At 44.7% G+C, this 22,509-nt stretch overlaps 1 protein-coding gene across 1 annotated transcript; it reads left to right on the top strand.

Annotated features, from left to right (window-relative positions):
- Positions 1–216: 216 nt before the first annotated feature.
- On the top strand, positions 217–7,274 carry TMEM82 (transmembrane protein 82). Its single transcript, XM_043991120.1, has 6 exons — positions 217–390; positions 1,298–1,370; positions 1,874–2,048; positions 2,683–3,100; positions 4,547–4,734; positions 6,767–7,274. Exons 1-6 carry the CDS (start codon positions 312–314, stop codon positions 6,860–6,862), a joined length of 1,029 nt encoding a protein of 342 aa, XP_043847055.1. The 5' UTR covers positions 217–311; the 3' UTR covers positions 6,863–7,274.
- The last annotated feature ends 15,235 nt before the right edge of the window (positions 7,275–22,509 follow it).

The raw sequence follows: 22,509 nt of genomic DNA, 5'->3' as shown, positions 1-22,509 counted from the left end.
GGAAAGAAAAAGGGGATCACCGACAAGAAGGAGCCGGGACCTGGGCTGTCCTGCGGCTGCCCCGACCCTGGCTCAGCTCCACTTTGCTCATCTTGGCTCGTCCCAAGTCCCAGGGCAGCTGGACAATCATTCACTAAGCTTGTAGGCGCTCCCCCCTCCGGAGAGTTGCTTATCAGCCCTAACCACCTTTGGCCCAGGTGACGTCGGGCCCGCCCCTTTCCTGCCTCCCTCCCCCCGGCCTGCCCAGGGCAGCGGGGTCTGAGCTTCTGAACAGCTCCCCCTCTACCCACACCCCCAGATACCCCAGCACCATGTTCTCCCTCACCTCCTGGCTCCCCTCCCTGCCCTCTCTGGACTGGGGCTCCAGCTTACTGGACTCCTTCCTGCAAGGTTAGTCGCTATGTCCCATCCCCCATCCCCACCCTCTGGGGTCTACCTTAGCAGCTCCCTGAACTGCCGAGGCGTCCTCTCCAACCCTCTCTGACTCGCTGGGCTCCCCAACGTTCTCTCCATTCCTCTTCCTCTTTCTGTGTCTCTGAATTATACAGGGATCCTAGGGAGATGGGAAGGGAGGGGGCACCCCAGGGGTCTGTCAGAGGTTCTTAACCTTTTGGGTGGCACAGACCCCTTTGGCATTTTGGTGAAGCCTGTGAGCCCCTTCTCAGAAGAACGCTTTGAAATGCATGATCTAAAATGTACCGGATTATAAAGGATACAACTGTATTTCAATACAGTTACCAAAAAAAAAAAAGTTCTTGGACCCCAGGTTAAGAAGCCCTTGGTGAATCTATTGCAGCTCCCTGGGATACCTTCTGTATTCCTCTCCCTAGTGCTTTGGGCTTCCCCAGGTCTATGTTGGCTCTTTGGGGTTCCTCTGCCCTTCCAGCTCCCCCATCCCTCCACATCTGCCTAGAGTCTCTTCCTGTGTCTACAACCCCCTAGGGTCCCCCCCACCAATCCCTCTGAATCTCCCTCTATGCCTCTCTGGGCTCCCCAGTGCCCTCTGAACTGCCCTTCCTCCAGCTTCTCACCACCTCCTTCCTGGACACCCCTCCCCCAGCCCAACCCCCATTCCTGAATCTCTTCCCCACTCCCAGAGGTAAGCTTCCTTCCCCCCTGCTGTCCCTTCCTTTGCCTTGTCCTATTCCCCATCCCCATCCTCCGCTCCCCCTTTGTCCCATCTCCCTCCTCCCCCACCTTGCTTGTCTTCCTCACCCCTTCCCTGAAGTCTCTTCTTTCCTTCCCCCTGGGGAGTTTGCTAGGGCTGAGCAGCATCATTGTCTCTCCCCCATCTCAGGCCTGATTGGAGCCTGTGGCGTCTCGGTACTTGGCAGCTTCATGAAAATCTATTTCTTCATCTATTGTGTGAAGTGAGTGACTGGTTCTCTTCTCTCTTCCTCCTATCTCTGAGCTGAGGGCTGGGTTGGGTTGAACTAGAAGGAATCCTAGGGGCACAGGGGGAGCCCTGATTTATTGACAGACGTACATCCCAGCAAAGACGTAGGTTACTGGGTTTCTCTCTGGGCTCCATTTAAAAAAATTAAGTATTTTGGGGGTAGCTAGGTGGTGCAGTGGATAAAGCACCAGCCCTGGATTCAGGAGGACCTAAGTTCAAATCCACCCTCAGACACTTGACACCTACTAGCTGTGTGACCCTGGGCAAGTCACTTAACCCCCATTGCCCTGCAAAAAAAAAAAATTAAGTAGTTTGTCTAGGGGGTCCCTAGGGTCTTTTCTCTGGGCTGTAGGCTGAGCTGGGCCTGACATTCTATGTTTTCAGAGACTCTGACTGTCTGTGGTTCTGTGGGTCCATGGGGGGGAGGCCTCATGATTGAGCTTCTGCCCGTGAACTCTCCCTTGCTCCTTTCCACAGTGATCCCAAGAGACAGCAGGAAAAGCAGTACCTGGTGAGCCAGTGGGCCGTGCTGGAGCCCCTGCACCTGGTGGGGCTGACAGCCTTCCTTACCGTGGTCGGGGTCCGAGTGGCTGCCCTCGTGGTATTGGAGTTCTCACTCCGGGCTGTCTCCATGCTGCTAACCTTGAACAAGGTGAGACCAAGGGGCCGGGGGTGGGGCCTTCCCCCCCTCCCGTCATATGCTCTGGGGGGGAGGGGGTGGGAAGGGAGAACCCAGTCCCATCTTTGGAGACTTGGGAAGGGGTTCAGAGGTCAACATCCCAGGGTGCTCTCCTGGGACCTGACTATACTGGTTATGCCCAAATGGGGTATGTGTGTTTGTGTGGGGGGGTTCAGCACCTAGCCCTGGGCTTGGGGCTGAAAGGACCAGCATGCAGAGCCTCCCAGGCTATGGTGCAGAGGCTGCTCCCCTGCCCATACAACCTAGGGGAAGACGTCTCACTTGTAGGTGTGGGGTAGAGGAACTGGGCTCCTAAATGGAAGAGGGCCACGGAGTAAGAAGAAATGGAACGTCACTGGATGAAAACCTGGAGACCTGGGAGCTAGTTCTGGCTCTGCCTTTAACTCTGTAACCCTGGACCTCAGTTTCTCCATCTACCGAACGAAGCCGTTGGATTGACTTATCTCTAACATTCTGCCGTTCTAAGGAACCTGCCATGCTCGGACATCCTGAGAGTCTGAGGTTCTGAGGTTCTTTGTTTTTAAGGGTTGGAGCCTTGATGGGCCAGGAGAAGCTGCCCTACCCTCTCTCCTCTCCCCCACTCCAGGGCCCACTGGTCCCCGAGCTCCTGCAGCTATTCCTGCTGTGCCAATATTCCCTGGGCTGTGGGCTGTCGTGCGGGCTGAGCTTCCTGCTGGAAGGGGCCCCCCACCGGACTCTCAACTTGCTGCTCAGCCTGGGCTTGGCGGGGCTTCTGGCGAGTGGGGCCCGGCGACTCTACCACCATGTCGGCCGCCTCTATGAACTGCACAGCCGCGAGCACTACTGCGGGGCCTGCCTGACCCTGCTGGCCAAGTGGCAGGACCTGCCCACCCTGCTGGGCCGGGCCCTGCGCCTGGCCTTCCTGGTGGGTGATGTGGCGGCTGTGGCCCTCATCAACCGCGACTTCCTGACCACCTCAGAGGCCGTGCGCTTCTGGACCCCGCTTACCATCTGCTATACTTTGCTGGTCATCTACATGCAGGGTGAGGGGCCAGGGTAGGGTCAAAGGCCAGGGAAGAAGGGAACCCTGGAAAAGATCCACAGCCGGTGCCACTGGGAGGAATATTGTAGGCTCTGGGAACCTGTCAGTTTGTGGCCAGGAAGGAGAGGTTCAAGCACTAGGAAGAGTGGGGGAGGGGGCTTTCTGAGGGAAATCCCCAGGCAGTGAACCTTGGGAGGCAAGGACCACCAGAAGGCAATAACAAGGCCTGGGGGACAAGGAGAGGCCAGGCAAGGGGGAGCCTTGGGAAGATGCCTCCTGTCTGGAACATTAATCATCATCATCATTTTATATCCCTTTAAGTTTTACAGTAGGGAGCATGAATAATAATATTATTGTTTATACTATGCTTTTGATAGTGCTTTAAGGTTTATAAGGCAATGTACATTTGATCTTCACAACATCCCCCGGGGGCAGCTAAGTGGCACAGTGGATAGAGCACTGGCCTTGGATTCAGGAGGACCTGAGTTCAAATCCAGCCTCAGACACTTGACACTTACTAGCTGTGTGACCCTGGGCAAGTCACTTAACCCTCATTGCCCTGCCCCCCCCCAAAACCCCACAACATTCCCCCTATTATCCAACCCCATTTTACAAATGAAGAAATGGAGTCAGGAAGCAGTTAAACAACTTGGCCAGAGTCACATAGTTACTAAGTGTCTGAGGCAGGATTTGAACTTGGGTCTTTCTGACTCCAAGTCTGACATTCTACCCCCTAGCTCCCTAAAGAGAGATGATGGTGGATGGAAGTCATAGAGTGAGGGAGCATGCAGTGGATAGAGCACTAGCCCTGGAGTCAGGAGGACCTGAGTTCAAATCCGGCCTCAGACACTTAACACTTACTAGCTGTGTAACCCTGGGCAAGTCACTTAACCCCCAATTGCCTCACTAAAAAAAAAGAAAGAAAGAAAGAAAAAGAAGAGAGTGAGGGAGCATGGGTGATGCTGTCCAGCATGGACCTTAGAGAGGAGGCCAAGCAGTCTAGAAAATGGGGGTGAGTAATAGCTCCTACCTCCCAGGCTTGTTGCCTAGGCTGAAGAAGACATCGGCAAATAAATCTTTTTTTTTTTTTTTTGGTGAGGCAGTTGGGGTTAAGTGACTTGCCCAGGGTCACACAGCTAGTAATTGTTAAGTGTCTCAGGCTGGATTTGAACTCATAAATCTTAAAGCACTTTAGGCATTTGAGCTATCACTGTTATGGTGGGAGGAGACTATTGAGAAAGTGAAGCCTTTGTGTGGTTGGAAGCCATGGGAGGGAGGAAGATGTGAGAGATGGTTCAGGAGGGGAAATAAAAGGGGACTGAAGGAGGAGGTCACCAGGTGAGCCAGGAAATGTGGGAGGTCATGAATCCACAAAGAAAGTGAGGAAGGGAGAAGGGAGGGGAGGGTCCTGGTTGGAACAGCTGGTCACACTGTGCCCTTCATGCAGAAGAACACCGACACCATCCGAGCACACGGAACCAATACCAGACGGTGTTTGTGCGAATGGGCGGCCTCTTTATCCTCCTGCTGACCGTCGGCCACTGGCTGGACCTCATGGGGGTCTTGGTCTCCCTCTCTGGGGAGCTCTGGTGCCTGGCTGGTTCTCGGGTCCTGCTTGACCTCTGTCAGAAGCAGGTAGGACCTGGGATTCCCCACTCTCCAAAATCCATGACACTAAGGTGGCAGGGGTAGGGGATGTCAGGAGACCAGTCTGATGTGCCCAGTAGTGTTTCCCAGATGCCAAGGATTAGGAGCTGGAACCTGAGAGGTTCTAGACTATGGGGTAGCGGTTCTCAAACTATGGTCTCAGGATCTCTTTATACTCTTTTTTTTGGGGGGGGGGTTGTTTTGGTTTTTTTGGCAGGGCAATGAGGGTTAAGTGACTTGCCCAGGGTCACACAGCTAGTTAAGTATCAAATGTCTGAGGCCTGATTTGAACTCAGGTCCTCCTGAATCCAGGGCGGGTGCTTTATCCACTGTGCCACCTAACTGCCCCTCTTTATACTCTTAAAAATTATTCAGGACTGGGACAGCTAGGTGGCGTAGTGGATAAAGCACTAGCTCTGGATTCAGGAGGACCTGAGTTCAAATCTGGCCTCAGACACTTGACACTTAATAGCTGTGTGACCCTGGGCAAGTCACTTAACCCTCATTGTCCCCCACACAAAAAAATTTTTCAGGACCTCCCAAAGACCTTTTATTTATGCAGTTATATCTATTGATACTTCCCATATTAGAAATTAATACAGTAGCATTAGCATTAACACTGTTGATGTTCAGTCATTTCAGTCACATCTGACTCGTTGGGGCCCCATTTGGGATTTTCTGGGTAAAGATACTGGAGTGGTTTGCCATTTCCTTCTCCAGTTCATTTTACAGATGAGGAAACTGAGGCAAACAGGCTTAAAAGTCTTGCCCAGGGGCATACAGCTAGGAAGTGTCTGAGGCTGGACTTGAACTCAGGTCTTCTGAACTCCAGACCTAGCTCTCTATCTACTGTACCACCTAGCTGCCCTATAAGGGTATCCCTACAGAATCTCTTTATACTCTTAAAAATTATTCAAGATCTCCCAAAGAACTTTTATTTATCTAGGTTATATCTATTGACACTTACTTTATTAGAAATGAAAGTATCTTAGTATCATTATGACTTCATTGGTCCCCAGACCACACTTTGAGAACTGTGGCTAGAGGAAAAACTGTTGTTGTTGTTTGTCCTTCATTCCCAAAGAGGACCATGACATAGGGGTGCTGTCATGACTTGCAGTGAATTGGATTTCAGCGAGGGAAGGCTGTGCAGTCACCAACCTCACTCTCACCTCCAGGGCTATCTGGGTCCAGTGGCAAGATAAATATAGCAGGACTACTGGAGATAGCTCTAGATGTTTGAGGCAATTGGGGTTAAGTGACTTGCCCAGGGTCACACAGCTAGTAAGTGTTTGAGGTGAGATTTGAACTCGGGTCCACCCAACTACAGAGCCAGTGCTCTATCCTCTGGGCTACCTAAATCTGAACTGATGACCTGAGTTTGAATTTCGGAGTGTTGGACTAAGGGATGAGAAAGACCTGGGATTCAAATCCCACCTTAGATCCTAGCTGTGGCACCTAAGCAAGTGACTTTATCTTTCCAAGCTTAACAGTTTTCCTATCAACTAAATGGTGTTGATGGTACAACCTACCCTGGACATTATTGTGTTTTAAATAAGGTCTTGTATGCAAAATGCCTAGGGGCAGCTGGGTTGCACAGTGGATAGAGCACTGGTCCTGGAGTCAGGAAGATTCATTTTCTTGAGTTTAAATCTGGCCTCAGACACTTACTAGCTGTGTGACCCTGGGCAAGTCACTTCACCCAGTTTGCCTTAGTTTCCTCATCTGTAAAATGAGCTGGAGAAGGAAATGGCAATTCACTCCAGTATCTTTGCCAAAAAAAACCCAAATGGGGTCATGAAAAGTCAGTCACCATTGAACAATGACAAACCTACCTCACAGGATGGCTGTTAGATTCAAATGAGCTAATGAACTAATGAATCATAAAGTGCTTTGCAAACTTTCAAGAGCTACATATACATACATGCATACGTACATTTGTGTATATATGCATATATGTTAGCCATTGTTATTCCTAGCATTACAAAGAACTGTCTCTCATTCATTCTCTCTTGCTCAGGATCTCTCCCAGATACCCTCTGTGGCAGCACCAAATCAGGCGAAGCCAGAAGCTCAACCTCAGCCCTCCCTCTCCAAAGAGAAGGCCCATTCCTAAGGCCAGGGTGGCAGAATTGGGGGCTCTTCCAGGACCTGGCACCCCCAAAAGACGGACCTGCTATGGGGGAGATCTTAGAAGGACACAGCTAGAAACTTAGCCCTGCGGGTCAGGGCCACCCTGGGACCCTTCTGTCTGGTCCAGAGGGGAGGGCTTCTGTTGGCTTGCAAAAAGGATTTCCCAATCAGAGCCAGGCTCGGACAAGATGGCGAGGGAGCCCAGCTCAAACTTGGTATCATGGTGCTTGGACCAAGGTTAAGCTGCTGATCTTATCCACTGTTTACCCCCTGGGGAGGGAGGAACTTGGGGGCTAACTGTCCTTGATGGTGGAGAGAGTCTTGTATCAGCCCCTCTCTGGCCTCCCTTCCCTATTGCCATAAGAAATAAAACATTCAGACTCTGAGTTATCACAGAGCGCTTTCCAGCTCCAATGTTCTCAGAGACCATCTAACCCCAAACAGGGAAACCAAAATCCAAAGGGAGGAAATGGATTGTCTAAGGTTACATGACCAGTTGATGGGAGAGTAGAATTCCGAACCTTCAGTGTGGCTGTGGGGGGGAGGGGGCTTGAGCTTGGAGATGGAAATCCCACCCCAGAAATGTATCCGTAATGATGAGATGAGGATGGCCTGAGTGTAGCAATCAGCTGCTTGCATACCCAGCACTGTGGGGAATACAGCTGAATGTCTGAGTTGGAAAAGCCCTTGGCACTCCCTAGTCCAACCTCTGCCTGAGCAGAAATCTCTTTTACAACATCTTGGACAAGGGAAGGCATCTCGAGGACCTCCAGGAATGGAGAATTCAGCCCATCTCAAGATAGCCCATTCTGCTTTAGGACAACTCCTATGGTGTGGAAGTCTTCCAAGTCCCTCTGCCATTCTACCTGCTGAGTCCTGTCCTGTCCTGCCCTGTGGGGCCAAGCAGAAGCAGCCATAAGAAGTAGAGTTGAGGGAGACTCAGAAGGGAGTGGGATTCGCCCTCTAGAAGATTTAAGGTCAGGCCATGGGACTGGCTCCTTGGTCCAATAAGTTGTAGAAGGAATTATTGGTCTAGATGATGACTAAAGAAAGAAAGACCCTAGCCACGCTGAGCATCAGTGATTCTGTGAGGTCAAACCCCTCAGCCTTTCAAATGCTTAGAGGCATCATGTTGCCCTTCCCTGTTTTCCTTTCTTCAGACTAGTCCCTTTAAGTTCTCACGTGTCCTTCCCCATCCACATTGTCCTGTACCAGATGCTCTCTCTTGGCACATGAGTACACGGTCTGACCAGGGCCAAGAACATGGCAGCTCTGAGCTGTCTGCAGACTGAGCTCCCATTTTTGGCCACCATATCACACTGTTGACTCATTGACTGGCTTAAGGAACTCAGGGTTGGTTCCATTGGGGAGACAAAACTTAGACACTTAAAAAACGAATATTTAGGCCATACTCTGTGACTAATCAAGGCCTAACCCCATGGCAAACCATTTAGAATTGGCAGGAAGCAGAGTCAGGACTAGCAATGAGTCAGATAGGAAGCCGCCTTGGGCACAGTAAAGGATGCTTATTTATATTCACTTTTTTTTTTTTTCCCTTTCTGATTTAAGAAAGAGGCAGTGAGTCTGAATGGGTAGAGTGCTGGTCTCAGACTCAGGAACACTTGTGTCTGAGTCTAACCTCTGACACACATTGGCTATGGGCAAGTTATTTAATCTTATCAATGTTCTAGGCAGTTCTCTAACACCATAGATTGTGAAGATGGTGCCTATCTGCATTGTACAGGGACTTCCCTCTTCTGGAAGTTACCTACTTCGGCAAAATCTCTGGTCAAGCTCTTATCCTTTATCATTTTTCTTTCAAATGTTTTATTGATGCTCATCTCTTTTTTTAAACTTTATTGTCACTTTTCCATGGCTTTCCCTTTTCTTGGCCTGCTTCCTTCTTCCCCCAATCCAGCCACCTATAAGAATGTATGTCTCATTCCACACCTCTTAGTTGAGTAGGAGGAGAGAGGCTTCACCATCAGCCCTCAAAGTCCCTTTTGGACACTAAATTGTTCAGAGTTCTGATGTCTCTTAATGTCGTTTTCACATTGAAATCATTGGGTAGGAGGCAGCTAGGTGGCTCAGTGGATTGAGGCACCGGCCCTGGATTCAGGAGGACCTGAGTTCAAATCCGACCTCAGACACTTCACACTTACTAGCTGTGTGACCCTGGGCAAGTCACTTAACCCTCATTGCCCGCACCAAGAAAAAAAAAGAAAAGAAAAGAAATCATTGTGTAAACTCTTCAGGTTCTGTTTACTTCTCCCTGCATCGGTTCATTCAAATCTCCCCAAGTTTTTCTGAATTCTTCAAATTCACCATTTCTTAAGGTACCTCTATACCCCCTTTATTTATATATCACAGTTTGTTTAGCCATACCCTAACGAATGGGCACCTACTTTCCTTCCAGTTGTTTGATGCTACAGACAAGTGCAGCTAAAAATATTTTGTCAATAGGGGACCTTTTTCTATCTCTCTGACCTCCGGGGGGTGGTATTTACAAAAAATAAATACAGGGGGCAGCTAGGTGGCACAGTGGATAAAGTACCTGCCCGTGGCTAGGAGTACCTGAGTTCAAATCCGGCCTCAGACACTTGACACTTACTAGCTGTGTGACCCTGGGCAAGTCACTTAACCCCCATTGCCCCGCAAAAAAAACAAAACAAAACAAAACAAAACCCAAAAATAAATACAAGTTTTTTATACTTGTATTTACTTTCTTCAGTGGTACAGATCACAGTCTTTGAATACCTTCTCATCCAGTGCAGTCTCATCTGTGTCCTCTCACAATCCTCCATAGGGCATTCATCCTGTGTACTGGGGTCCTTCCTCTACACTACATCCTTTGAGGTTGGGTGGATGCCAGTAGAGCTTGGGCACTGCCAGTAAACCCTTGCACCCTTGCCACCCTTCACAGTCTAGCTCCCTTTCCAGGCTTATTCCACATTATTCCACATTCTAGCCAAAGCAGAATACTTCCCATTGCCTTAACTTGGCACTCTTCACTTACCATCCCCACCTCACCCCCAGCCCTAGCCTTCTCCCTCCTTCCCCCTACCCCCCTCCAACCCCCGGAAGCTGCCTTTGCCCAGATTGTCTCCCATGCCTACTACCCTAAGCTTTTTAGAATCCCTACATTGCATTATGGATAAAGTACTGGGCTTGGAGTCAGGAAGTTCAATTCCTTCCTCAGACACAATTAACTGTGTGACTATGGGCAAACCACTCAGACATTCTGTCTCAGTTTCCTTCTTTGTAAAATGATTTGTCTTGATGGCTTCTGAGGTCCTTTCTAGCTACAAATCTATGATGGGGTCATAAGCTGATATGGGATTTCCTTGCTAAAACCTTTTCTTTCTTTCTTTTTTTTTTTTTGGTGAGGCAATTGGGGTTAAATGACTTGCCCAGGGTCCCACAGCTAGTAAGTGTCAAGCATCTGAGGCCAGATTTGAACTCAGGTACTCCTGATTCCAGGGCCGGTGCTCTATCCACTGCGCCACCTAGCTGCCCCACTAAAACCTTTTCTGATCCAATGAGTTATTAGTTCTTTCTAATTCAAATGATCAAATTATCATGTATATTCATAATTTGTTTGCATGCTATTTCCCTCCAGTAGAATATAAGATCCTTGAGGGTTGAGATTGTGTTTTGTTTTGTCTTTGTATTCCCAGTCAATCAGTAAACATTGTTGAAGGCTGTTAAGGGATCTCCTGAACTTGTCTTTTTGAGTTGTCATATATTCCAGAAACACTGGGCCCAGAGCATGCAGGAGGCCCTGAATGTGTCATGGATGAAGCTTCCCCAGCTAACATAATTTGTTGTTTATACCCCAAGCTGAATCCCCTGTGTGTCCTTGGGAGGCAAGCCATGCACTAGGCACTGTGATGAGCATTGGGAATACAAAGAAAAAGCAAAACCAGATCCTGACCTCAGGGAGCTCACATTCTTTTTAAAAAAAAAATTAATTTTTCCCAGTAACATGTAAAAACAATTTTAAACATTTATTTAAAAAAATTTTTTTGAGTTCCAAATTTTCTCTCTCCCTCCCTCACCTCCCTCTTCCCTGAGATGGTAAGCAATTTGATATAGGTTATACATGTTCAATCATGCAAAACATATTACCACTGGGGCAGCTAGGTGGCGCAGTGGATAAAGCCCTGGCCCTGTATTCAGGAGTACCTGAGTTCAAATCTGAACTCAGACACTTGACACTTACTAGCTGTGTGACCCTGGGCAAGTCACTTAACCCTAATCTCCTCACACACAAAAAAAAATTACCATATTAGTCATGTTGTGAAAGAAGACACAGATCAAAAGGGGAAAAAACCATGAAAAAATATAGAAATTGGGGCAGCCAGGTGGCACAGTGGATAAAGCACTGGCCCTGGATTCAGGAGGACCTGAGTTCAAATCTGTCCTCAGACACTTGACACTTACTATCTGTGTGACCCTGGGCAAGTCACTTAACCCCCATTGCCCCGCAAAAAAAAAAAAAAGGTGAATTTACAATCTATTAACAAGAAATTTTAAAAATTCGAGGAAATATTTTGTCCAATTATATGCAATAAAACTTATGATCTGAAAAAACTGAAACAGATGAATATTTGCAAAAATATGAAGTTTCCAGATTAACAGAATAAGAAGTAAAGGGCTTAAATAACCCAATATTAGAAAAAAATTGGGGCAGCTAGGTGGCACAGTGGATAAAGCACTGGCCCTGGAGTCAGGAGTACCTGAGTTCAAATCCGGCCTCAGACACTTAACACTTACTAGCTGTGTGACCCTGGGCAAGTCACTTAACCCCCATTGCCTCACTAAAAAAATAAAATAAAAATAAAATAAAATAAAATAGATGTATTAGAAAAAAAAATTGATCAATCCATAAAAGAATTCCCAAAGAGGAAAAAAACAGAATCAGATGGTTTTATAAGCAATTTCTACCAACCATTAAAAAAAACAGAATTCCAATAGTATATAAACTGTTTGAAAAAATAGGAAAAGAAGGGGTCTTACTAAATATCTTCTATGATACAAATATAGTCTTGATACCTAAACCAGAGAAAATTAAAACAGAAAGAAAACTACAGAACAATATCTCTAATGAATGTTGTTACAAAAAATTTAAATAAAATATTAGCAAAAAGACATAGATTATATACTACATCCAACCTGAATTTATACAAGGATGTTTCAATATTTGGAAAACTATAAACATGATTGATCAGGCTAATTTTTAAAAAAATCATATGATTATATTAATAGATACAGAAAAAAAACCTTTTTCTAAGTTACAACATTCATTCCTGTAAAAAAAACAAACATTAAAAAGCATAGGAATTTAAAAAAAAAAAAAAGCCAGCTCTGAGCAACATTAAAAAAAAGCATAGGAGGGGCAGCTAGGTGGCGCAGTGGAGAGAGCACTGGCCCTGGAGTCAGGAGGACCTGAGTTCAAATCCAGTCTCAGACACTTAACACTAGCTGTGTGACCCTAGGCAAGTCACTTAATCCCAATTGCCTCACAAAAAAAGAAAAAAAAAGCATAGGAATAAAGAGAGCTTTTCTTAATATGTTAAGTACATAGTAACTATCTTTTTGTTTGTTTTGTGGGTTTTTTTTTCATAATGTGTATCTTATACCAAAATCCAGCATTTTCTGTAGTGGGGGTTACAAGCCTTTTCAATAAGACCAGATTAAGCAAAGATGTCCATTATCATCATTACCATTTCATATGCTACAAATGCTAGCTACCACAGGAAGACAAAAAAGAGAAAAAGAAAAGAAAAAATTGAGGAAATAAGCAAAAGGCAAAGAGGAAAGGAAATTATCACTTTTTGCAGATGGCATGACGCTTTACTTAGAGAATACTAAAGAGTCAGCTAAAAAAAGCTAATTGGAACAACTATTAACTTTAGCAAAGTTGCAGGATACAAAATAAACTCACATACATCATCAGCATTTCTGTGTATTGCCAACAAACTTCATCAGGAAGAGAGAAAGAGAAATGTCATCTAAAGTATCTACAGAGGGGCAGCTAGATGGCACAGTGGATAGAGCACCGGCCCTGGAGTCAGGAGTACCTGAGTTCAAATCCGGCCTCAGACACTTAATACTTACTAGCTGTGTGACCCTAGGCAAGTCACTTAACCCCAATTGCCTCACTAAAAACAAACAAACAAACAAAAAAAAACCCCTAAAATATCTACAGAAAGGATAAACTATTTGGGAGTCTACTTGCCAAGACAAACAGGATCTATGTGAATACACCTATAAAGCACTCTTTACCCAAATAAAGAGAGATCTAAATAATTGAATAAATATTCATTGTTTCTGCATAGGTCAAGCCAAGATAATAAAAATCACACTATTACCTTAATTTATTTATTCAGAGCTGCATCAATTTAACTATCAAAGGATTTGTTTATACAGCTAGAAAAAAATTACAAAATTAATCTGGAAATACAAAAGATCAAGAATAACAAAGGGAAAAAATCAGAAAGAAGGGGTCGTAGCAGTACCAGATCTTGAAGTATGCTACAAACCAATAATCCAAAACAATCTGATACAGGTTAAGAAATAGAGGGGGGGCACAGCTAGGTAGCACAGCAGATAGAGCACTGGCCCTGGATTCAGAAGAACCTGAGTTCAAATCCAACCTCAGACACTTGACACTAGCTGTGTGACCCTGGGCAAATCACTTAACCTTCATTGCCCCGCCCCCCCCAAAAGTACAGGAGAACCAGGTTGGGGGGGGGGGAAGGACAGGAATCTTTGCAGCAAATTTCTCTGAAAAAGGTCTCATTTCCAGCATATATAAGGAATTAATTCAAATTAAAAAAAATAAGAGTCACTGCCCAATTAGTGACAAATGGTCAAAGGATATGAATAGGTAGTCTTCAGAGGGAGAAACCCAAACTATCAATAACTAGAAGATAAAATGCCCATCACTGGGGGAAGGGCTGAATAAGTTGTGTGTGTGTGTGTGTGTGTGTGTGTGTGTGTGTGTAACACTATATATATATATACACAATACACACATATATAGTGTGTAACATTATATATGTATATATGTGTATATATGCATACATGTATACACACACATATGATGGAATACTATTATGCTTTAAGAAATGACGAAAGGAATGTTTTCAGAAAAACATGAGAAGATATACATGAACCTGTACAGAGTGAAGTGAGAAAAACCAGTAGAACAATTTAGACAATGACAGAAATATTATAAAGATAACTTTGAAAAGGGGCGGCTATCACCGAAAAAAAGAGGGGGCAGCTAGGTGATACAGTGGATAGAGTGCTGAGCCTGGAGTCAGGAAATCTCATCTTCCTGAATTCAAATCTGGCCTCATATACTTACTAGCTGTGTGACCCTGAGTAAGTCACTTAACTCTACTTTAGTTTCCTCATCTGTAAAATGAACTGGAAAGGGAGCAGCTAGGTGGCACAGTGGATAAAACAGCAGCCCTGGATTCAGGAGGACCTGAGTTCAAATCTGGCCTCAGACACTTGACACTGACTAGCTGTGTGACCCTGGGCAAGTCACTTAACCCTCACTGCCCCACCCAAAAAAAAAAAAAGAAGGTTTAAAAAAGTGAACTGGAGAAGGAAATGGCAAACCTCTCCAGTATCTTTGCCAAGAAAACCCCAAATGTGGTTATAAAGAGTCAGACACGATTGCAGTGACTGAACAGCTTTAAAAACTTAGGAACTTTGATCAACACAATGACCAACCACAATTCTATAGGACTCAAGATGAAACATGACATTCACCTCTTGATGGTGAGGTCATGGTCTCATAGTACAGAAATTTTACACACACACACACACACACACACACACATATATTTATATATGTATACACACACACACACACGTAGAAAAAGGCCAATGTGGGAATTGTTTTTCTTTCAACAAAGATTTGGGGGGGGGTTGCTTTCTCAAAGGGGAGAGGGGAGAAAGAAAATGTAGATTTGAAAATTAAAAGCAGTTTAGTTTTTTTTTAATGATATGGAGGATAGTTTGAATGAAACTAGAGAAAACTTGTATGACATTATGCAGAATGAAGTGAGCAGCTATTAATTGGAGAGATTAAGGTCAAAACAATTCTGGTACTACCTCATACCCATTGGATGGGGATAATAAGACAGCAGAGGAAAATGACAAATGTTGTGGGGGATATGGGGAAAATGAGACATTAATACACTTCTTGGTAAAGTCATAAACTGATTCAAACATTCTGTAGAGCAATTTGGAATTATGGCCAAGGGGCTATAAAACCATGCATATACTCTTTGACCTAGTAATACCACTACTAAACTGGTATCCAAAAAGAGATTTTTTAAAAAGTTGAATTCGAAATTGGGGAGATGTCCATCAATTGGGGAATGGCTAAACAAATTGTGGGATGAGATTATGATGGAATACTATTGTGCTATAAGAAATGAGGAGCAGGATGCTATAAGAAAAACCTAGAAAGACTTACTTGAGCTGATGCAAAATGAAATGTACTAGGGGGCAGCTAGGTGGTGCAGTGGATAAAATACCAGCCCTGGATTTGGGAGGAACTGAGTTCAAATCCAGCCTCAAACACTTGACACTCACTAGCTGTGTGACCCTGGGCAAGTCACTTAACCCTCATTGCCCAGCCCCCCCCAAAGTGAAATGTACTGTATACAAAATAACAGCAATATTGTAAGATGATCTACTGTGAATGACAGTTATTTTCAGCAATACAATGATCTAAGACAACTCTGAAGGACTTATAAAAATGCAATCCATCTACAGAGAAAGAACTGATGGTATCTGAATACAGATTGAAGCATACTTTTTTATTAGTTCCTTTTTCTAAATTTTTTTGCTCTGTTTTCTTTCATAACCTGACTAATGTGGAAATGTTTTACATGACTACACATGTTTAACTTATATGGAATTGCTCAAATTCTTAAGGGGTGGTGGGGAGAGAGGGATGAAGAGAATTTGAAACACAACACTTTAAAAATTAATGTTAGGGGCAGCTAGGTGGCATGGTGGATAGAGCACCGGCCCTGGATTCAGGAGTACCTGAGTTCAAATCCGGCCTCAGACACTTTGACACTTGCTAGCTGTGTGACCCTGGGCAAGTCACTTAACCCCCATGGCCCCGCAAAAAACAAACAAACAAAAATTAATGTTAAAATTTGTTTTATTATTATTTTTTTTTTAGTGAGGCAACTGGGGTTAAGTGACTTGCCCAGGGACACACAGCTAGTGAGTGTGTGTTAAGTGTCTGAGGCCAGATTTGAACTCAGGTACTCCTGACTCCAGGGCTGGTGCTCTATCCACTGCGCCACCTAGCTGCCCCCAAATTTGTTTTTACATGTAATTTGGGGGGAAAATACAATTCTAAATATTTTTAAAAAAGGGATGAAGTGAGAAAGACCTGGAGAACAGTGCAAATGATAACAATAATATTGTAAAGACTGTAAAAGATTTGGGAACTCCGATCAACACAATAACCAGCCATAATTCCAGAGGACTCATGATGAAATGTATCATTCATCTCCTGATGGTGAGGTCATGGACTCAGAGGACAGAGGGGACATTTTTTTTGGACATGGTCAATTTGAGAATTTATTTTGCTTTACTATAGGGAAAGGAAGGGAAGGAAAGGAGAGGGAAAGGGAGGGGAGAGGAGGGGAGGGGTGGGTGGTAGAGGGGAAGGGGGGAGGAGAGGGATGGGGAGGAGAGGGGAAGGGAGGGGAGGGAAGGATCATTTTTATGAAGCATTTATTAAGCATTTAATACATGCTAAGGACTGTGCTAAGCCTACAGATACAAATACAAAACAGAAGCTAAAACCTGCCTTCAAGGAGTTTACTTTTATCAGCCAAGTCATTTCTATAGGGCAGCAGTGGCCAAAGAGGCATATATTTGGGAGTTGGAAAGTTACAGAGATGGTGAGTGGAGCCACAGCAGAGTGGATTGACACAGGAGCAATGACAAGGCTAATTTGATTATGGCTCCACAGGTGGAAAGGGCAGGTGAGGTGGCAGTTCCCACATGGCTTTGTGATATGTGTGTGTGGTGGGGGGGGGAGCTGTCACCAATCAGGAAAGAGAACCCCCCTGGCAGAGTTCTGAAGATGAAAGGGTAAGTGGAGGGTCTTGGGTGGGCTGATGATGAGTGAGATGAGCAGAACCAGAAGAACATTGTACACAGTATCATCAACATTGAGTGTTGATCTACTGTGATGAACTATATTCTTCTCACCAATGCAATGGTACAGAAGAGTTCCAGGGAACTAGTGATGGAAGTGGATCTCCAAATCCAAGAAAAAAAAAAAAGAACTGTGGAGTATAGATGCTGATTGAACCATACTATTTCTTTTGTGTTTGGTGCTGTTGTTTTTTCTATTTTGAGGTTTTTCATCATTGCTCTGATTTTTCTCTTATAACATGACTAATGCAGAAATAGGATTAATGTTATTATGTATATATATATATATATATATATATATATATATATATATATATATATATAACCTATATCAGATTACCTGCTGTCTAGGGGAGGGATGAGGGAGGGGAGGGAGGGAGAAAAATCTGAAATTGGAAAGTTTGTATAAACAAAAGTTGAGAACTATCTTTACATGTAACGGAAAAATAAATAAATTAATAAATTAAAAAAAAAAAGATGAAAGGCTAAGTCTTCTGTGCCTTGGTTTCTGGTCCAGACAAGAAAATGGCCTACGAATGAGATGGTATTGTCAGACCAGGGTTTTAGATTAGTTTAGCAGCTGGGTGAAGGATGGACTGAAGAGGGGAGATACTGGAGGCAGAGACTAGAAAGTGAGCTATTTCAATAATCTCTGCAAGAAGTGATGAGGGGGGGCAGCTAGATGGCACAGTGGATAAAGCACCGGCCCTAGATTCAGGAGTACCTGAGTTCAAATCCGACCTCAGGGCCTCAGGCACTTAACACTTACTAGCTGTGTGACTCTGGGCAAGTCACTTAACCCTCATTGCCCCACCAAAAAAAAAAAAAGAAGTGATGGGGGGGCGGGCAGCTAGGTGGTACAGTGAATAAAACACTGGCCCTGGATTCAGGAGGGTCTGAGTTCAAATCTGGCCTCGGACACTTGACACTAGCTGTGTGACCCTGGGCAAGTCACTTAACCCCAATAGCCTCACCAAAAAAAAAAAGAAAGAAAAGAAAAGAAAGAAATGATGAGGGGATGGCCTTTTGAGTAGAAAAGAAGAGACAGAAGAGATACTATGAGAATAGAAATGAATCAAAATAGCATATGGAGGATTAGGGAAAGGGAAGAGGCATGGGCTAGAGGTATTTATTTGGGGATAAGTTAACTGGTGGCATGTGTTATAGGGAAAACTCCAAGCCTCCAATGAACAGTCACACACAGCAGACCCAAATGTACAATTTTGCCTTGTCGGAGATCTGACAAAGTGCAGTGGGTGGTCAAGGAAGTGAGAAATCTTTAGTGGCCAGTGTTAACAAGCAACAAGCATTGAGTAAGCAGCCCCTGTTGGGAAAGGCTGCCGAGGAGAGGCGGGAATGGAATGGATAGCCCAGTGCTCTCCAGCCTACAGCCAGGGAAACAGCTCAAAAGTCATACCTGGATGGGGGAGGGGAGCATAGCAAGGAAGAGGCGAGAAACCCAGGCCCCTCAGCTCCTTGTACTGAGACTGACTCAGGAGTGAGAATCCTCCTCTGCTCCCTGAGTCACTGGCCTCTGGGCTTCTATTGTTCTTGGGTGAGGATGAACACAGTAGGGAGGGGCAGAGACTCTACCCCAGGGGCCCCAGCCCCCCAGTGTCTGAAGGATAGCTCCTAGCCAAAGAATTCGACTGGGAAAGAACGCTATTATGCCCCAAAGATCACAAAGATGAAAAATCCAAATCCACATTAGTTCCTGTTGGTTCTACATATCAGATTTCTATTAGAAATACTCCAAATGGGGCAGCTAGGTGGCGCAGTGGATAAAGCACCAGCCCTAGATTCAGGAGGACCTGAGTTCAAATTTCTGCCTCAGACACTTGACACTTACTAGCTGTGTGACCCTGGGCAAGTCACTTAACCCTCATTGCTCCACAAAAAAAAAAAAAAATACTGCAAATGTTTCCCACCCATTACCTATTAGACAAAATATAAACTCCTCAGTCAACCTGGCATTTAAAGCCTTCTACTCCCTGGGCCTAATTTCAGACTATTCACCTTCACAGACTTTCCTTTCCAGCCAAACTGGCTTACTTAGTAGCTGTTACCTGAACTGGACTGTTAATCACCCTCCTCCATGAATTTACACGAGTCATCCCCTCTGCCTGGATCTTCTTCATCTTCTCCTCCCTCTCCTTCTGCTCCTTTTCCTTCTTCTTCCTCCTCCTCCTTCTCTTCTTCTCCTTCTTTTCCTCCTCCTCTTTCTGTTCCTCCTCCTCCAGAATTCTTCTCTGACTTTTCTTCCTAGGTATTAATGCTCTTTCCCTCCCTCCTCAATCTTTCTTGTGCTAAATTTATTTGTCTATCTGTTGGAGTCCTGAAATATAAACTCCTTGGGGACAAGGCTTATTTTGTTTGTGTCTGTATTCCCAACATAGTGCTCTGAATGTAGTAGGGGCTTAATAAATCATAGGATAATAGATTGAGTGTAAGAATGGCCCTTGGTGGGGCAGCTAGGTGGCACAGTGGATAGAGCACCGGCCCTGGAGTCAGGAGGACCTGAGTTCAAATCCAGCCTCAGACACTTAACACTTACTAGCTGTGTGACCCTGGGCAAGTCACTTAACCCCCATTGCCTGCAAAAAAAAAAAAAAGCATAATGCTTATATAGAAGTAGACACAAAAGACAGCAGTTTGGGCACTGAATGAGGGGCAAACGCCTCCTCCTCTTAGCAGGAAACATTCCCTTCAGAAAAGGAGGAAGCTGGTGAGTATGGTGGGCACAGGGCCAGGCTAGGTCTAGAGCTTATCAGATTCAGACGAAAGCCCTGGGTTCCGGTGATAGGCTCTGCTGTACTTACTGGCACATACTAATCTGTGCAATTGGAAACAGTTCAGGGTGTAGCCTGGGGCACTGGTGGAATTTCAGCTCATGGAAGCCTTAGTTTCTTTATCTGTAAAAGGAGCTTGGACTAGGCGCTTTCTAGGGTCTCTCTCAGCCTTAATACTTCGGTCTTTAAGTGCCTTCTAACTCTGACATTCTGTATTCTAAGACCCCTCCTAGCTCTGGCATTCTATGTTCTAAGGTTCTTTCCAACTCTGACATTCTGAGTTCTAAGAGCCTTCCTAGCTCTGACATTGTATTTTCTAAGGTTATTTCCAACTCTGACATTCTGTGTTCTAAGAGCCTTCCCAGCTCTAACATTCTGTGTTCTAAGACCCCTCCTAGCTCTGACATTCTATGTTAAGGTTCTTTCCAATTCTGACATTCCATGTTCTAATATTCTTTCCAACTCTGACACACTATGTTCTAAGGTTCTTTCCAACTTGGACATTCTGTGTTCCAAGAGCCTTCCTAGCTCTGACATTCTATGTTCTAAGGTTCTTTCCAACTCTGACATTCTGCATTCCAAAGTTCTTTCTAACTCTGACATTTTTTTTTCTAAGGTTCATTTCAACTCTGATATTCTGTGTTCTAAGACTCCTCCTAGCTCTGACATTCTATGTTCTAAGGTTCTTTCCAACTCTGACATTCTGAGTTCTAAGAGCCTTCCTAGCTCTGACATTGTATTTTCTAAGGTTATTTCCAACTCTGACATTCTGTGTTCTAAGAGCCTTCCCAGCTCTAACATTCTGTGTTCTAAGACCCCTCCTAGCTCTGACATTCTATGTTAAGGTTCTTTCCAATTCTGACATTCCATGTTCTAATATTCTTTCCAACTCTGACACACTATGTTCTAAGGTTCTTTCCAACTTGGACATTCTGTGTTCCAAGAGCCTTCCTAGCTCTGACATTCTATGTTCTAAGGTTCTTTCCAACTCTGACATTCTGCATTCCAAAGTTCTTTCTAACTCTGACATTTTTTTTTCTAAGGTTCATTTCAACTCTGATATTCTGTGTTCTAAGACTCCTCCTAGCTCTGACATTCTATGTTCTAAGGTTCTTTCCAACTCTGACATTCTGAGTTCTAAGAGCCTTCCTAGCTCTGACATTGTATTTTCTAAGGTTATTTCCAACTCTGACATTCTGTGTTCTAAGAGCCTTCCCAGCTCTAACATTCTGTGTTCTAAGACCCCTCCTAGCTCTGACATTCTATGTTAAGGTTCTTTCCAATTCTGACATTCCATGTTCTAATATTCTTTCCAACTCTGACACACTATGTTCTAAGGTTCTTTCCAACTTGGACATTCTGTGTTCCAAGAGCCTTCCTAGCTCTGACATTCTATGTTCTAAGGTTCTTTCCAACTCTGACATTCTGCATTCCAAAGTTCTTTCTAACTCTGACATTTTTTTTTCTAAGGTTCATTTCAACTCTGATATTCTGTGTTCTAAGACTCCTCCTAGCTCTGACATTCTATGTTCTAAGGTTCTTTCCAACTCTGACATTCTGAGTTCTAAGAGCCTTCCTAGCTCTGACATTGTATTTTCTAAGGTTATTTCCAACTCTGACATTCTGTGTTCTAAGAGCCTTCCCAGCTCTAACATTCTGTGTTCTAAGACCCCTCCTAGCTCTGACATTCTATGTTAAGGTTCTTTCCAATTCTGACATTCCATGTTCTAATATTCTTTCCAACTCTGACACACTATGTTCTAAGGTTCTTTCCAACTTGGACATTCTGTGTTCCAAGAGCCTTCCTAGCTCTGACATTCTATGTTCTAAGGTTCTTTCCAACTCTGACATTCTGCATTCCAAAGTTCTTTCTAACTCTGACATTTTTTTTTCTAAGGTTCATTTCAACTCTGATATTCTGTGTTCTAAGACTCCTCCTAGCTCTGACATTCTATGTTCTAAGGTCCTTACCAGCTCTGACATTCCATGTTATAAGACCCCCTCCGAGCTCCGACATTCTGTGTTCTAAGACCCCTCCTAGCTCTGACAGTCTATGTTCTAAGGTTCTTTCCAACTCTGACATTCCATGTTCTAAGGTCCCTCCCAGCTCTAGCATTCTGTTTTAAGGCCCCTCCCAGCTCTGACAATTCTTGAGTTCTTCCCTTTTTTAAAATCCTTAGGAAGAAGGGCAGCTAGGTGGCGCAGTAGATAGAGCACTGGCCCTGGAGTCAGGAGTACCTGAGTTCAAATCTGGCCTCAGACACATAACACTTACTAGCTGTGTGACCCTGGGCAAGTCACTTAACCCCAATTGTCTCACTAAAAAAAAAAAAAAAATTTAAATCCTTAGGAAGCAAAGGAGCCAAAGAGGCTGGGGTGGAGAGTTAACTTTTCTCTTCTCCTATTGAAGTTACTAGAGGCTAATGGGGGAAGGGGTGACAGAGCCTTTGAGGTCAAGGGCCCTCCTCCACTCTCTCCTCTGTTCTCAAAGGTGCGCATTTCTCAGAGGCAAGCTGACTATACACTATTTGTGTAGACTTGGGCAAGATTCTGGGGAATGGGGACTCAGTGGAGGATAGAAGGGAATAGGGATATAAAGTCAGGGACGCAGAAAGCTCAATGAAAGGAT

Source organism: Dromiciops gliroides, chromosome 3 (assembly GCF_019393635.1).
Source record: "Dromiciops gliroides isolate mDroGli1 chromosome 3, mDroGli1.pri, whole genome shotgun sequence".
Lineage (NCBI taxonomy): Eukaryota > Metazoa > Chordata > Mammalia > Microbiotheria > Microbiotheriidae > Dromiciops > Dromiciops gliroides.
Note: the sequence above shows the minus strand (reverse complement) of the source record. Positions and strands in the feature narration are given on the sequence as shown.

What these genes read in the sequence shown, in the direction of transcription:
- TMEM82 (XM_043991120.1), top strand. Translation starts at nt 312, where the DNA reads ATGTTCTCCCTCACCTCCTGGCTCCCCTCCCTGCCCTCTCTGGACTGG. An exon ending in TGCTGCTAACCTTGAACAAG is followed by an intron (nt 2,049 to 2,682) that starts GTGAGACCAAGG and finishes CCCCCACTCCAG; the next exon opens with GGCCCACTGGTCCCCGAGCT. An exon ending in GCTGGTCATCTACATGCAGG is followed by an intron (nt 3,101 to 4,546) that starts GTGAGGGGCCAG and finishes CCCTTCATGCAG; the next exon opens with AAGAACACCGACACCATCCG.